Source organism: Camelus bactrianus, chromosome 4 (genome assembly GCF_048773025.1).
Source record: "Camelus bactrianus isolate YW-2024 breed Bactrian camel chromosome 4, ASM4877302v1, whole genome shotgun sequence".
In the NCBI taxonomy this organism is placed as follows: domain Eukaryota; kingdom Metazoa; phylum Chordata; class Mammalia; order Artiodactyla; family Camelidae; genus Camelus; species Camelus bactrianus.
In genome coordinates this window covers 46754027-46771203 of record NC_133542.1, presented here as the reverse complement: position 1 = coordinate 46771203, position 17177 = coordinate 46754027, and the positions used below count along the sequence as shown (strand labels likewise).

At 43.8% G+C, this 17177-nt stretch overlaps 1 protein-coding gene across 3 annotated transcripts in view; it reads left to right on the top strand.

Annotated features, from left to right (window-relative positions):
- Positions 1–17177, top strand: part of PAX5 (paired box 5) — a 182522-nt gene that overhangs the window by 12521 nt on the left and 152824 nt on the right. For all 3 annotated transcript variants that reach the window (XM_045515200.2, XM_074361843.1, XM_010952880.3), the window contains exons 2-4: positions 1747–1912; positions 7058–7255; positions 14351–14415. In XM_045515200.2, the coding sequence (XP_045371156.1) occupies positions 1747–1912; positions 7058–7255; positions 14351–14415 (429 nt within the window). The remainder of the gene's footprint in view (positions 1–1746; positions 1913–7057; positions 7256–14350; positions 14416–17177) is intronic.

The following is a 17177-nucleotide window of genomic DNA, read 5'->3' as shown; positions in this document are numbered from 1 at the left end:
AGCTTTCTTAAAACCCTTGACCAGGGTGGCTGCAGTCTTTCTGTTTTAGATGAACTATGCAATTGTGTTCCTAAACGCAAAATCCTGTTTGGGATGGTTTTCCTTTTTCTTATGTCTGGAGTGTTTTAGAACAATAAAAACTGATTAAAGCTCATTTTGAAAATTGGAGAAATTCAGCTTAGAACTAGAATTAACTACTGTTGTTATCTATAAAAATTTTTTTTTTCTTGGAATCAGTCTGAGCTTGGACTTTGGGGAAATATTCAATTCAGACTCTCATGGGAAACTTCAGTGAATCGCTTTGGCAGGTTTTAGGAAATGGGTTATGTTATGAGTAGTTTTCCCCCTCTATTTCGGATATTGTTCATGAACCTGGATAATAGTTGATTGCTGGCGGGGGGTGAGGGGTTGGGAATAGCTGAGATAAGGTGGCTATTTTATATTTTAGAGTTGAAGGGTGTGTGTGTGTGTGTGTGTGTGTGTGTTTGTGTGTGTTTGTGTGACCTCTGAGATGCCCCTGGCTTCCCTGGTACAGTTCAGTCCTAGGCAACTCCCAGTTTAGGAGGAGATTTCCCACTCCTCGGCCTCTGAGCTTCTAGCAGCATTGGTAAATGCTTGGATGTGGCTTCTGGCTTTTGACAGTCCTCAGTGATGACAGTTAGTGGCTGATTAACAGCTACAAGGTCAGTGATGTTACACTGGTTCACTCTGTGTTTACTGGTTTGGCTCTTCATTTACTTGGATCCTTGTTTCCCTCCAGATGGACCTTGATGTAAGAGAAGGGAACTTATCGAGTGGAGGAGTTACTTTCCTGGGATCCTTTTACTTAAAATCCACCCCAGAGCCCCTGTAAAACCTGGGACTCGGAAGCCTTCTCCAGCTTCTTTATTTCCCCTGAACCAACTTAAAGCTGCTCATCAATTGCAAAACACTCCCAAAATTCCAGGGAACCTCTTTTATAACAAATCCTAATGCAGTAGAGTGGAATGTGATCCTTTGACCCATTTTTTTGTGTGCTCTGAGAGGGTACAGTGGTCAAGTCTGTATGACAGCCTCACTTTTTTTGTTTGTCTATTTTCCCCTGTCTTTATTGAGGTATGAGCCTCATCTTCTTAAGGAAAGAGTTTTTATCAAGGCAGTGGTTGAGTTTTGTCCAGTACTCTACTGATACTATTTTAAAAATTATTTTTGTCCTTAGCCCTTGAATCAGACTGCTGATTTAAAAAAAAAAAAATTTTTTTTCCTGAGATCTAGGTTTATTAGAGTAGTCTTTTTCACTTTTAAAGATATTTGTTTAAAGGAAAAGAGTTTCATTTTTAAAATTCTCTTTAAATCTTATGTATTTCAAAATGTATTTTCTCCCCAAGATCTTTCTTAGACCTAGCATCTTAGACCTTAGCATCATGTATGTAATAAGTTGCATCCCTAATATAGATTGAGGTTTTCACTTACTCTATTGTTCAAAAAAATTACAAAGAAAATGCTAGTAACTAAAGGAAACAGTATGGGGATGCCTGCCATCAACAGCCCAACTGAATGGCTGATGATGGACAAAGGTTAAGGTTAATTTTAAAAAGCAGTCTGAGGTGCTCCTATAGCCTGCACAGTCAGACTCTGGGCTCAAGACATCCAACCCACAGCCATTTCTGATCAGAGGGGCTCTGGGTGCTCAAAACAGAGCTTCTACTCCTATGTTACTGGTTCTAACCACCCTTTCCCTTGCTTTTTGTTTCTGATCTGTTTCAGGACATGGAGGAGTGAATCAGCTTGGGGGGGTTTTTGTGAACGGACGGCCACTCCCGGATGTAGTCCGCCAAAGGATAGTGGAACTTGCTCATCAAGGTGTCAGGCCCTGCGACATCTCCAGGCAGCTTCGAGTCAGCCATGGTTGTGTCAGCAAAATTCTTGGCAGGTAAAAGCAAGAGCTTCAGGCTTCCCTTGATTTTTCAGATAATGACCTAAAACATGACCCAGCAGCTGTCCAATGTAGCAGTGTCACAGTGAGAATCGCGGTGGCACTTCTCCCACGTACACAGTACTTTAAAGTTTGCAAAGCCTTTTCAAGGGACCATTCAATTCAAAGTAGTCCTGGGAAACCCCTGTTATGGAATGAGGTGACTCAAATAGGAGGGTGACATGTTTTCTGAAAGCCTGGTGAATTATACCAAAGAACCCAAGAATACGAGGCTCTTGGGAATCTCCCCTACACATCTTAGGTGAGATCAGGGTCTGAGCAGGGCTGGGTGGAAAATCCACAAGTTATAAAATCACATAACCAGACTTCAATGTTTCGTGTTAATGTTTTCAAAAAGCACATTCCATTTTTAAAAGGCAGCTGTCATTTTCAGTTTTGGGTTAACATCTACCTTATTATTTTGGGCTGCAGTATTTTCCTTCTATATGTTTTGTTTCCTTCATAGTGACAGGCATCCTAAATATATATTAAATTAGAGAAGGGGAAAAAGAAACCCAAACAAATACTAACTCAGTTCTGACATTTGAAAGTTGCCACTTGACCTGGCGATTTGCTGCAAGCAAAATACTAACAATGCCTATTTTCCCAGAGGGCTCTGCAGCCTCTTAACGCACCTGTTTATTTTCTCGGGTGAGACGGTCCAGGGAAGCTTGTTTTGAGATGAGGAGACAAATCTAAAGGGCGAAGTGACTGACTCAGATCCATCCAGCCAGTCAGCACTGAGGCCAGGAAGAGGCCTTAAGGATTCCTAGATCATCCACATCTCACCATACCCCCCAAACAAAGCCACAAGTGTGTTTCTAGGCATGTGAAGTGGTTATAGGTCTGCCCCAGCAGCCAGGAACATTCTTGGGTTTAGTTGTTCAGTGTTCTCCCAGGATTTCTCTTGCCAGATCAGAAAACAACCTTTGGCCTGCAGCTTGCATTATGGTTGGAGAACAGATGCCTGATTAGAAAATAAATATTTTGAAGTATGTCAGTGTCATTGTGACTTTCTGCTTTCCCTCTCGTCTGCTGGGATTTGAGAAATTCTCTCAGATGGAGGGAACAACAGTTTTTAACCTTGAGAAAACTTCTAGGGGACAAGAGAAGAAGTTGCAGGGTCTGGCAGCCCCTTTAGGAACCATATCCCCTGCCCTTCCTGGGTCATCTCAGCTGTGGAGAGTGTGGGCTCCACTCCTGTAACACTCAGCAGCAAATAAGCCCCAGCCCGAGTTCAAGAAGGAGATCAGGGCCACAGCGTCATGTTCTTGTTAGATGAGGGTTTTAGACCAGAGGACGAGAGTGAGAGGTGAAAGAAAAAAACAGAGGAGAAAGGAGATAGAGAAAAGGGAAAGAGAGAAAAGAACACAAAGAGAATGGAGATGGATTGATTTAAAAGAGAGAGCACAAGAAACAGAAAGATGAATGAAGACAAGATAGAGAGAGAAGAGAAATATTTTAGACCATCTCAGCGTCAGACTTTGGGAGCTGAGCGGACCTTTGATATCTTCCTGGAAAGCCTCTTCATTGTATGAAAGTACAGCGAGAGAGAAAGGAGACCCTTCCTTTGTTTTTGCTGAGATGTCTTTGCTGAGCCGAAATTTTTCTTGCTATTTGAAATCTTCTCCGGCCAGGATGCTGAGCCCTTCTCAGAGGGGATGTCCAGATGCCGGGTCCTCGTGTTCTGGTTCCCAGGAGCCCTCCACATCTCCCTTGGAGACTGAAGGAGACAGGGATCCTCCCAGGCCCAGCCAGCAGCCTCCCGCGGCCCGGAATAGATTTGTCACTAGGTAGAGTGGCACTCGGAAGTTACGCGCCGCGCCGGTGCCTGGCCGTTAAAGTTGTCAACAATAAATTGGAATTTCATAGCTCATTATTTTCATAACTAAGAACCACAGTGGACAAAATGTCACTCTAATTAGAACTGCCTTTTAAGAAACAAGTTCAGCCCTAAAACAGTGTGACTGGGAATTTCTAAACTGGAGGTGTTCTATCCACTGATTTTTTTTTTTTTAATTTTTGGTCACCGAAGAATCTGATGGGCGCACACGGGGTAACAGATTGTAGAGTGCATGTGGTGTGTGGTGGCTGTGGCTCTCAGAGGCTGCATGGCAAGGCAAACAGAGTCCCTGGGGCAGGCAGAATCATCTCGGGAAGGTGGCGGTCTGCCAGGAGTGTGGGCAGTCAGTTCACAGAGCTCAAGGCTCCGGAGGGGCTTGCGAGGCACAGCCCAGTGGCATGTGAGGCCCATTTAAATCCACCCAGAAAGCCTGGCCGTTGTCTTCTTTCACTGGAGCCTGGCTGGGAGGTTCAGGCCATTTGGAACTGGGTGGCATGTTACACCGTAATAAACACTAAGAGCATTTTAATTCGCAACACGTGCTCTTTATGTTTTGCAAAGCTTTTTCTTAACCATTCTGCATTCCTGTCTTCACAGCAGCCCTGCAAGGCAGGCAGGGGAAACAACCTTGTCTTATTCTACAAATGGGATAACTGAGGCCCAGAGAGGCTAAGTGAGTTGGTCAAGGTCACACAGCAATTTTATGTCAGAGCCACTGACTAGCACCTACACCTCTTTACTCTCAAACTAATGCTCTTTGCACCAAACTGCACTGTGTGTTAGTGGCTGTTGTTCATTTTATTGTGTATAAGCCAAAAGGCTGTGTGGCTGTTTTGTTGAGATGAAAGAATGGATATTTAGTCTGAATCCTTACCTGACATAGTTGCCAGTTGGGGTTTTCTGGAGTGTCAACGTTGCCTGCTAAGTTCTTGGCACATATGTAAGTCAAAAGGAAGGCAGAGACCTCTTGGGTCAAGACCATAGCCTCCTACATTTGGCCATGTGCAGGTGGGATGGATGGAGGGCCCTGGGCCCTGCCACTCCCAGCCATCCAAGCAGGGCAAGTGCTAGGGGGTGAGGGCTTCATCCTGCCATCCGCTCAGAGTCACGGCGTGAATATTACAGTCAAATTCAACTAACATATTTTGAGCACAGGGTTTTCTGTGTGTCTGTAATCCCCACCCCAAGACAGTGCCTGTTCTAACAGACCCTCTGTGACTATTGACTGAGTTAGTGAACGAGTGATAAGATGCACATGAAAATGCCTGGTAAACAGTAAAATTTTCTCCAATTGCATGGGATTATTACTAGTAGTAGTAGTAGTATTTTAATTTTTATAATTAAAGCAGCATCTTGCTCTCACGGGAAGAGCACTAGATTCAGAGTCAGGTTTGAAGGCCAGGGCTGTTTCTAAGTTCCAGAAGGGAGTTGGGCAAGTCACTTAATCTTCTGATCATCAGTTTTCCCTTTTGAAAAACCCTGCCAGCCTCTCAGGATTGGTGTGAGGATCAAGGTAATTAAAGGAAGACTCTTTAAAGAATTATGCCTAAATAATGAGCTGTTGTGTTGATAGCAACAAATGATTTTCTATTGTAAAATCGAAAGGATAATTGGAGGCTGCAGAGATTGCTGTGTGCTTTGATTGAGATACATTTTAAACTTCTGGCAAAATGTATTTTCTTGGATATTTTTAAAACCTGTTTGTGACTAATAACAATTTTTCAGCAATTACAGAAAGAGGGAGGACAGGTTAAGTTTTGCTTTATGGTCCAAATTTGTCCATGACTCACTCTTAATGAAAAATAGAATTTCTACATCCACATCACGGCACCTAAATTATCTCATCTGTTTCTAGAATATTCACTAACTTGGCCATAACCAGACTTACCCAGGCTGAGAATTTCAGCAACTCTTTAAATGTAACGAGTCATTGTTCTGGGTTACCTTTTGCACCCATCCCATGGGAGAATCACCACTTTCCCTTACCTATTATAAACTCTTGTTAGGTTGAAAAATTTCCAGTCATCCCTAAAATGTCTTTTTCGTTAAAATTTTTTTTTCAACTGCAAGATAATCTCCTTTGCAAGAGGAAGGAAGTCAAGAATTCTTCCGTAAATGTTGAGAGAGACATCCAGTGAAGGCTCAGATTCAAAAAAGGAATCAAGTAATTTTTCTCCCCTGAAATGATCTTTCGTGGCATTTTCTCCCTGGTCTCGATTTTTCTGTAAAACCCTGACATCCTATTTGCGTTAACGAGGAAGAGCTGATAGCATGGAAATGTCCTTAGAAACAGCGATTTACCTCAGGGGAGGTCCCCAGAAGAGCTGCTGTGACTTGCGGTTGGTTTTTTTTTTTTTTTTTTTTTTTTTGGATTGCTTGGGTTTTGACTTATATTTAACTCATATTTCCAGTTAGTTCTGGAATCCAACTCTCTTTTTAATTTTACATCAGGGTTATTGTTTTTCTCTTAGGGAAAAAGAAGTTACATTTTCGGGGATGGTTTCACAGAATGCAGATGGGGCTGCTAGAGGTTGGATGAGCTGGCAAATTAAAAGCCAACTTTCTGGGGAAATTTTAGCTCAGGAGGCTGGGCCACAGTCCCAGTTTGACCACTGGGTCCTGTGTGACGCTGGGCAGGCCGTTTAACCTCTACGGATCTCTGTTTTATATCTGTAGATGGGGACTTATTTGTTTATTCATTCACTCATTCAAAACATTTATGTGCTTTAGAAGTGTCTTGGGGATCAAATGGGAAAACCGACTGGAAAATTGTCTATAAACTGTCAAATGGTAGATAAGTGTAACAGAATTAATTAATTAATTAATGCATAGCATTCCGACCTACACTGTCCAATAGAAATATAAAGTGAGCCATGTATGACATTTAAAATTTTCTAGTAGCACGTTAAAAAAAGGAAAAAGAACCTGGGACAATTAATTCTAATTATATATTTTATTTAACCCAATGCATAAAAAAGATGATCATTTCAACATGTAACCAATAGAAAAATCATTAATGAGATTTTTTTACATTGTCTTTTTGTACTAAGTTTTGAAAACCTGGTGTGAATTTGATGCTCACAGCAGATCTCCATTCAAATGAGCCACACTTCAAATGTTCAAAAGCCACATATGGCTAATTGTTACTGTATTGGACAGCACAGATCTGGATGTTTCTGGACAGAGCAGTCCATTATTTTGTTACCGATGTTCATTTTCCTGGTTTCTCTTGGCTAAACTCATTTCTCCTTGGGTCCTAGGTATTATGAGACGGGGAGCATAAAGCCTGGGGTAATTGGAGGATCCAAACCAAAGGTTGCCACACCCAAAGTGGTGGAAAAAATCGCTGAGTATAAACGCCAAAATCCCACCATGTTTGCCTGGGAGATCAGGGACCGGCTGCTGGCAGAACGGGTGTGTGACAATGACACAGTGCCCAGCGTCAGTTCCATCAACAGGTAAGGGGCTGGTGCCTGTGGGAGACTAAGGACCTGGCTGAGGTGGGGGATCCTGGGAGCTCTGCATGTGCCTTTTTAGAAACGCTGGTCTCTCCTTTCACCGGGGCCCCATAGGGGTTATCAGATAGGAGGGATGCTACTGGGGCTGGATGGATCTCTCTGTCATCCTTCTTTTCTCTCCAAAGTGGGCTGGCGTCCTAGGTCCTGGGAGAGGAGGCCATGCCAGCATTCTGGCTGCTGGAGATTCTTCTGAGCCCCGAGTCATTTCCAGCACTCCCTTCAGCACCTGCCTCTGCATGTGGCGCACTTAACAGTGAACTGTCCTGTTAGGCCTGTCACTTCCCTGAGAGCCAAGGCTCAAGATTAGCACAAGCCCACCTCAGAGCTTCCCAGGAGGAAAAGCCCTGCCTCCAGTTTGGGCAGAGGTTGAGCCACCAAGTGGGGAGCAGAACCCAGACTTGGAGCTGGGAGATTTTCACTCCTTGCAACTAGCTCTGCCACAAACTCAGAGTGTGACTTTGATAAAGCTCCTCCTCTCTCAGAAAGCCCAGGACCCTGGTGGTTCTAATGTGGGTCTGTGATCTCCAAGAGTGACATCCAAGATGCTAAGATGCTGTGGAGTTAGGGGGTTGCCTTCTTCCCAATTGCCCCAACTCTCACCCCCCACAGAATGAGTTTGTGAGGCCAAAATGTCTCTGAGATCCCCTCTGGTCCTGACAGTTATTCCTTCTGTGATGACTCAAATGCACAGAATCACTGTGTGAGTGTACATGTTGATGTTTTGAGTCCTGCTATTTCATAAACCATTAGCCTGTTTTTTTTTTCTCTCAGCAAATCGTTACCTTGGCTCTGACATATTGCAAGGTGCTACGAAGAGAAAGGGGCATCAGGCAGAGAGTCTCTACATCTCTATTCTAGGGAGTATCCTGGTCCAGGGAGGGTGTCTGGCATTCACTGAGAAGTCTGGACAGCCCGATGTAGGCACACAATTGCTGGAGAGGTAGCAACTATTGTGATGGGTTTGGGGGGACCAACTTCTGTTCTATTCTGGATTATGAGGGGCTCCATGTGCTTTCTGAGTTCCCTACATCTGGCTCTTTGAAGGATTTCCATGACACAAAGCAACATGACTTTTCCCCCACCCAGGTCTCTGAAAGCCCTAACGTGGAGTGAGGCTGGCACTGCTTAGAGTAGAGAAGGAGCCGTCAGCCTGCTCTGCAGAGGAGCTCCCCTCAAACCCGTGGTCAGGCTCTGGGGCCCACAGATTTGTCAACGTTGGGTAGACAGGTAATTGGTGGTTTGAAATATAACAGGTTACCCGTGGTGGTCACAAACTCTAATGCTGAAGTGAGGCCAAGTAGATGGTACAACGAGGGGAGCGGCCCAGGCAAAAGACAACAGGGGAAGGCGGGGTCTGTGGCATCCTGGCCAGACCAAGCTCTATTGAAGGGGCAGCTGCTTTCCAGTTCCAGCCAAATGTGCCAGGACTGTGGGCCTGCGGTTAGCCAGATTTTTTCCATTCTTAAAGAGAAGCCAGAAACTAGGGCTTGTGTGTGCATGTATGTGTGTGTTTGTGTCTATGAAATCTCTGTCTTTAAGCAGTGGCAACTAATGTCAATGAAAAAAAAGCCTTGCAGGACAAGCATAACTCATTTGCAGGGCCCTGGCTTCTACCTTCTGTCATACAAGGAGGAAAACTGTTTTGTGATGAATTTATTTGAATGAACTTTAGCTTTCTGTTTTATTTATTATTTAATTAGTTTATTTTGGCAGGGGGAGATAACTAGGTTTATTTATTTTTAGAGGAGGTATTGGGGATTGAACCGAGGACCTCATGCATGCTAAGCAAGCACTCTACCACTTGAGCTATACCCTCCCCTGAATGGACTTTAGAAAACTATAATGAGCACATTACACCAGTGAGTGTGAACTTTATGAACTTCTTCCCCCATTTAGAGTGAAGAACTAATATTGCCTTATAAAATAAGTCTATTTAAGCCAAAAAGTAAGTTACTTGAAAGAAATGTATGAGGCAAACAGAACACAGTGATTAGACATGTGGTTAAGGCTGTGAAGGGGGCACCTGAATGAATGTCTGGGGAAGTCATGGCTCAGTTGATGCTTTGTGCCTGGAACTGTGCTGTGGGGGGGTCAGACTGCTAATTGTAGCTTCAGGGGCCTCCTGGGTGTCCCACTCCATAATGGTGGCCTGGTGGCCCCACTGGCTGCGCCTCCAAGGTGCTTCCACATCTGGGGTCTCCTGTAGCCCTCAAGGCTTACCTCTCTCCTGTGACAGGTGTAGAAACAAAGGCTCAGATGGGGAGTGCAGAGGAATGGTGATTTTGAGCAGAGATGGGATTAGAGCAGGTGTCCTGATGGGTAGAGAAGGGCCATCTCTTTCTACCACTCCCCCAGGACTCTGCCAGGACAGAACTGAGGATCAGTGAGGAAAGAGGCAGGGAGACGCAGTCATCCCGCCTGCATTCCCACTCCATTCCCGAGCCTCGCAGCCTGTATGTTTTGCCGCCTATCTGCGGGCTTCCTGTGATCCATAGCCCTTTCCTGTGCTCCTCTCTGGGGCTTCTCCCAGGAGCACTCTCTGGCTCCCCACCACATTCTTCAGTGAGAGTTCTTTGGTGTCTCTAGCAACAGACCATGCAATGCAAATAAACTACATGTGGGACAGCCTCATGTTGCTGCCTCCCCCACCCCCCAAAAGCCTGAGCCTTCCCAGCATAGTTTTGTTTTCCATATAAAGGTGAAGATCCCACTGCACTCAAACAGATGCAGCTTCTAAATAACTGTCTTGCAAATGTCATTGTGTAAAAGGGTCCATAGCTCCCTCTCCCAGCCCATGTGTCACTGTGAGGCAATTTCTCACTACTTCACTATGTCCAGCAGCTAGAGAGGGAATGGTAGCTGGATCTGCAGCTGTGCTGGTGGCCACTGCGTCTTCTCTACCCTCCACCCCTAGAAGTGTGTACCTTCCTGCTGCCTTCTAGGGGACTTGCCTGGGAAACCATGACTGACATGGGGTGAAGCAACATTGAACCAGTTCTGCTAGGCTTGTGGGAGATTTCCTGGGACACAAACCATCATGTTTATGTGGCTTCTTAAGGACAAATACGTGCACAACCTGCACGAGGGATTCTTTGAATCCAGCCTGAGTGTCAGTTGGAGGTGACTGTCCTAGAGCTGACCCCCACTCCAGGTGGAACGAGTCTTCCTTCGTCTGTTCCAGTCCTGCAGCTCTAAACAAGGGACCAAGTGGTGGGGAAACTTGAGTGACATTCCCAGCTTAGAGGGGCAGCCCTTTTTAAGTCCAGCCCGTGGTTGTCTTGTGAGAATGTGGGGCCAGTATTGCTGTGTGTTCTGATCTTTCAAGAGAACCTAGAAATCTATGTATTTATGTGAAAGTTCCCAACTTACCTCTATTGGCAACTAATTCAAATGAAGATAAATATACTGTACAGGCCAAACAAAACTTATCCAGGGATGAATGTGGCCTGGGGATGACCACTGCTAAACTCTGTTCTTTATCCTAACTTGGGCAGCAAGCCTTCCGGCATTGTTTATCCCTTCCCTCTTTCTTTTCCGCATCAGTCGCAGGCCTGAGTGTCACCCAGCTTGTCTTTCCCAGCTTGGCCTAATTGGACCGCTGGTTTTTGGATTCTTAGCATAGCGAATGGCCCAAGATTCTTAGTGCACCGATAGCAATTTGGTGAGTGTGGTAGACATGGGTATTTCTTCAGCCCTATGGCTTCATTTCTTTTTTTTTAAGGTACCATGATTTTCCCTTCCAATGTAATTTTGCATATGTGGGGGTGGAGTGGGGGTGGGAGTGATAGTGAGAAGACCTAGCCCTTCAAAGCAGTGGGGGGATGCTGAAATGGGATCCTTACAAATACCTGCAATATCTAAAGTTCCTCAGACTTTGAATCTTCAGATTCTAGATGGATTTTGAATCCAAATAGACTTTATGCCTCATATAGGAAGTCTTTAGCAGAGGGACAACTTCCTTTGCATGTGGCTCAAAGAATAGTACTCAGGCCTGGGAGCTGACTTTGCTGTGTGACCTGGGGCAAGTCACTTGAGCACTCTGGGCTTTAGTTTCTTCATTCGTAAGAATTTGTTGATTGCTGAGCTTCCTTCTCCAATGGACCACCTAGGATGTTTATATGGCATCCAGGGTCCTGCTCATGCTCAGCAAAGTAAAGGCTGTACCTCTGAATGCTGACTGCCAATTAGCCCCAACTGTCTCTGGTTTAGAAAATGTCTGGAGCATGGCTCTAATTGTGACAAAGCCTGATGATTGCTTGCTAATTTTTTAATTTTTAAATTTTTTTAGAATTGCTATGATTTAATTACAGTCCTGTTCTTCCCACTCCCATTTCTTCTCAATGGAAGATGATGCTCTTTGTTCTTTTCTTGGCAGCTGCTGTAAGCAGGTGGGCAAAATCTCTCTCTCTGGGGACAGCTCTGAAGGGTTCCCTACAATTCAGGTCTCCCTCATAAGGAAAGTCCCATTTCAGCCTTAAAATAGGGTGTGGATGACTACCTTCCCCTCCTCAGCTCCCAAGGGGATCCTATGTGTTTTTGAAGCATTCGTAGAAAATATGAACCTTTTAAGGTTGAAGCTTGTCATTAATCTTTATGAAGACACCAGTGAAGATAACAGTGGCTAACATTCACCGAGAATTTACTATGCAGCAGCCACTGTTCTAAGTACTTAATTAATTTAATCCTCCTAATAACCCTAGGAGGTGGGAATGAGTCTTAGTCTCATTTTGCAGATGAAGAAATTGAGGAAGGTCCTTACCTAAGGTCACATAGCTAGCAAATTGCAAAACTGGGATTCAAACTCCAGAAGTCTGGTTCTGGAGCCTGTTCACTCCACTGCAACTGCCTCTCAATGATTTATAACAATTGATAATGTTTTACCAATGATTTAGAAATATTTTAAAGAAAAATAAGGAAAACATAATTTTCTTTGCTTTGCTTATGTACAAAGTTAATGGCAAGACAATGTTTCAAAAAGTTAGGAATTTATGTGGGACTTCAACAGGAAATAGTTATGATCTGTTCTACCATACGTTTGTATATATGTAAACCATAACATAGGTGAATCATGTTTATATCTGGTTTGTCCATATATTCACACATCTAGCTATATCTCTGTAGACACACATCATCTATGCACAGAGAAGGTGACATACACAAAAATCCAAAAATTATGTCAGATGCTGGCTTAATTCCAGGTAGTCAAAAAGACTGCCTCACTCCCGGGTCTTTGGCAGAACGCACCATGTTTGCTTAGTTAAAATAAGTGGTTTGAATATTGGAGAAAACAAACACTCGGAGTGTATTTCAGGCAACACTCGTATGCTGACTCATCAGAAAGGGGCAAAAAGCCCTTTGCTGAGCTCAAGTGGCCTGGGCTCCAGAGGGCCTGTGGGGGGCTGCAGTGTGAACAGAACTGTTCATTCCAGGCTGTCAGCTGAGGACACTAAGTGCCCAGCCCTGAGCTGTGAGATCACCGAGGGCAGAGGCCATGGCCCAGTGAGGCTCAGGGGAGGCACCTGCCACTTCTGTTCTTCCTTTTTGTGTGCACAAGCTGGAGACCAGTGCAGCTTGAAATGAACTTCCCTAAAGAATGGTCTGGAATGTGAAAAAGCTTCTTACATAATGCTGAGTGAAAAAAGCAGGACACAAAACTGTATATATAGTTTAATCTTGATTTTGTTAAGAGAAAATGGCTATTTCCAAATATGCACAGGAATGCTAGCATAAAAGAAATATACCAAAATGTGGTTTTAGACGTCTTCTTTATACTTGTTGTTCAAATAGTCTACAATGAGCACAAAGTCCTTTTATAATTAGGAAAAACTCTAATAAATGTTCTTTCAAAAGGTTATAGTTGGAGGCTGGAATAGAACTTTTCCAAAGAAGTGGCACATTTTATTATCACTCACCCTTCTCTCAAATGCCAGGGAAGGAACTTTCTTGCAGACCGCAGAGGGACTTTTGCCCCAACCCTGGTCAGCAGCTCTACGATGCATCAGGCTTGGGGTCTCATGGAGGCCTCGTGTGCTGTCCCAGCTGAAAATTTACAAATGAAACTTCTCAGAGCCCAAGGTTCTGCAGAAGGACGTCAGTGCTGCCAGGTAGCAGAGGGAAGGCAGTGCCGCGATTATCTTTTTTATACACTGGGCTTTTTCATAAGATTCCTTCCTCCCTCCCTCCCTCCCTCCTTTTCTTCCTTCCTTCCTTCCTTCCTTGTTTCCTTCCTTTCTCCCCCAAAAGGATTCAATTACTTAAAGTAAGCAAAGAGTGGTCTGTTCCAACTCACTCATTGTATTGAGGCCCACAATGGAATGGACTTGCCCAGGGTCACAATCAAGTTCATATTAGAACTGGAGCAATGTCTCTGGGAAAACAGGCCAGGACACCCTGGCTCCCAGCCCCAGGGAGCCCTTCCATGGAGGCTTTGTGTAATTTGGGCTTTCTCCTGGCAAAGCCAAGCCAGGCCTCTCCTCCAAGCACTTTAACCCTTTCTAGTTCCATAGCAACATAAACATCCCTTCCCCCTGCCCCTCAGTAATTTCTGACTGGCGGGGATGTTCTTCTGGTGGCTCTCTAAGGCAGAGGAACCAGAATGTGAGAGCTACCAGAGGACAGGGAGGTCACCTGGTTTAGTGCCTTCTTTCCACAGATGGGAGGCTGAGGTCTAGGGAAGGGAAGGAACTTTCTAACTTAGTGAGTTCCTTATGGAGCTGGAGCCACTCCCAAGAACAGGATGCCTATTTGTAATATTAACACATCAATCTCTTTCTACAGAAGAGGCACTTGTGGCCCAGAGAGGGGTGCAGTTTACCCAAAGACACCCAGGGAGGTAGGGGCTGAGTTGGGACTACTCTGTAATTCTTCCAAACTCCCAACTCCCAACCTGGGTTCATAATCTCCCCTGATCCCTGCCCCCGCTTGACCCAGGACCCAGCTTGGTATGGGTTTTCTGTTGTCCATGCATAGCTAGTTTAGATCTCTTCTCCTCCATGATGGTAAATAGCCATTTATTTTTTTCCCAACTGCCCACAGGATCATCCGGACAAAAGTACAGCAGCCACCCAACCAGCCGGTCCCAGCTTCCAGTCACAGCATAGGTAAGAAGAACTTTTTAAAAAAATTTAAAAATCTAATGGGCTCCAAATACTCTAAAGAACTTTTAATCATTCTTATGGACAGATAATTCTGCATAAAACACTTTGGCACACGTACTAATGCACCTTCTTTGTCATTCTCCAAGGGCTGAACCTGGTAAATGAATTTTATAAATACTGCTAAAAGGTTTTGAATTTTACTGATTATTATGATAAATAGCTTTCACCATGAAGACAGAAAATTGAAATCTAAGCCAAAAAAAAAAAAAAATTCACTAATGGGGGTCTATAGAATGTCAGATAATTAAAGTAATAAATCAAGAAAGGGATACTTATTCATAACATTTTCTGCATCATTAGTCAGTAAGTAGTTTTGAATGTGTTTTTTTCTTCTATCAACCAGCCCTTCTACAATTCTTTGTGCACTTGCAGTCTTGAGTGAAGATGTGGCAAAACTTCCCAAACTTTCTCTCTCTCTCTCTCTTGCTTCGATCTCATGTGCTCCGTGAACTGTCAAGGGCTACCAGTGGGGTTTCTGACACTCATGGGTGAAGTCTGAGATCAAGCAGGACTCCTAAGGATGGGAGTCATATTTCCTACTACTTAGGAGTTCAGAAGTTTCCCTTGCCTTCCCTGCAAAGATTGTGAGATGAAAGTAACATATGTCTACTCAAGGCATATTATTTCTCCATTTGGAATAAAGGAAACACCTCTGGTTAGTTGAGGGGAAGTTTATTCTATTATCAGAAAGCAGGCCACCATTCAGCGAGTTCTGGCTGCCATAGTCCCTGTCAATTCCGCTTAATCACACCTTAATTACACCCTTTTTTCTCCTTCTTTACCTGAAAACTTGAACTCCCCATGGTGATAGGGGACAGGCAGAGGCCTGGCTTATAGTTCCAGCTTTGTCATTAATTCACCTAGTAAACTGTGAATGTCCCTTCACCTCTCTGAGCTTCAGTGTCCCCATTTGTGGACTGAGGGGCACAAACCAAGTACCCTCTGAGGTCTCTGATTCTTCATGGTTGCCTCTCTGGATAAAGGTAAGACAGAATTTCTCCCTTCTATAAAATAATTCTTCATTTGGTAATCTCTTCTAAAGGTATTTTCTAAGCCCCTGCTATGCAGCCCACGGTGTTAGAGACTATAAAGAAGGCAGGACAAAATCCCCATTCTCGAGGGCTTCTCAGTCTAATGGGGAAATGTAACCAAGAGAAGTTTGCAAAACACTGACATAAGGCTCCAGAAGAAAGTACAGGGTGCTGTGGGAGCAGAAGGGAGGGGAGGACCAGCTCTGTTGAGCTGGGGTGAAGAGGGTTGGGGAAGGTTTCTGAGAAGTGTTCATGGCTGGGATTTCACTCGCAGCTGTAACCATTTCAGGTCATGTAGCACTGAATATCAAACTAAGAGTAACTGAAAATATTCTTTCAGTCGGGTTAGAGGAATAATTCCACTTGTCGGTTAGCAGAATGCCTTGTCTCAGAAATTTGTATAAAACCATATCTTATATGTGTTCAGGCCCTTATAGTTTATAAACTTATTGAGAAGTGAGGAAATCAAAGTTTAGAGGGATTAAATAACTAGTCCAAGGTCACATGACCAGTAAGTGGTGGAGCCAGAATTGGAACCTTGTCTTTTGAGCTGAGTGTGATCGCAAAATATTGGAACAAATGATACCATCTCTGTCAGCAACATGGTGAACTTTGGTTATACATGGTGGTTGTTGTTTAAAGTACCAAATGACGTGTGATCCTCTTTCTTCCTCTGTGCTTTGCACCTTAATACAAAAAAGGTTGTGAGATTTGCATAAATCTATTTTGAGCAGCTTCTGGTGAAGGAAAAGAGAAGTTAACGATTTCTACTTCTGTGTCTCCTAAGGAAGATCTAAAATCAAACTCAAATATAAGAAGAAAGGCCCTGCTCCCTTTAGGTCCATAGGAACAAGAGCTGGATGTGCTCCAAGGAAAGCAACAAATAGCTTCTCAAGCCATCACCACCATTTCTAGTAATTTCCTACACTTTAGAGTCAATAGTTATAGCCGAAGGAAATGTGTCTGAAATGGGTCTGTAGGTTTTAATGAACCAACAAAGAAATCCCACAGCCCAGAAATGGAAATTCAGCTGCACAGCTCAAGAGGACTCTGATGATCGAATGGTCTCCCCCTTGGGACTCTGGGGCCAGGAGTTAGTGTGAAACTTGCACAAACCTCCCCTTCTCCATTCTTAGTCTTAGGATCTTAGAGATCTGGTCCACATTTCTGGACAGAAGAAATCTAGACTTTAAGTCAGTAGACCCAGGGCAGAGTCCTGATGCTACTGCTTATTAGCTAGATGATTTTGAGCAAATCACTTTGCCTTGTGGTCCTCATTTGATACATGGGGATGAGTAATAGCACTTGAGGTTACTGCAAGCATTGCATGAAAAGCATTGTATTAATGTGAAGCATATTACTGTTTTCATTATTAATTAGTGAGGAAGAGATTGGTATAGGGGTTAAGACGTTGGTTCTTGGGTTCCAGTCACCAATCTGCCTCTTATTAGCTGTGTGACCTTGGGCAAGTCACTTACCTTCTCTGAGCCTTGGGTTTCTTACCTTTCCAATGGGATAACCACATAATCTACCTTACAAGCTTGTTCTCAGAATCCAATGAGATAAAGCCCGAATGCCTTAGTTCAGAGTAAGTTCTCAGAAAACGTTATCATTATTATATATATCAATATATATTATATAGTACACAGTACATTATGTATTATATCAATATTA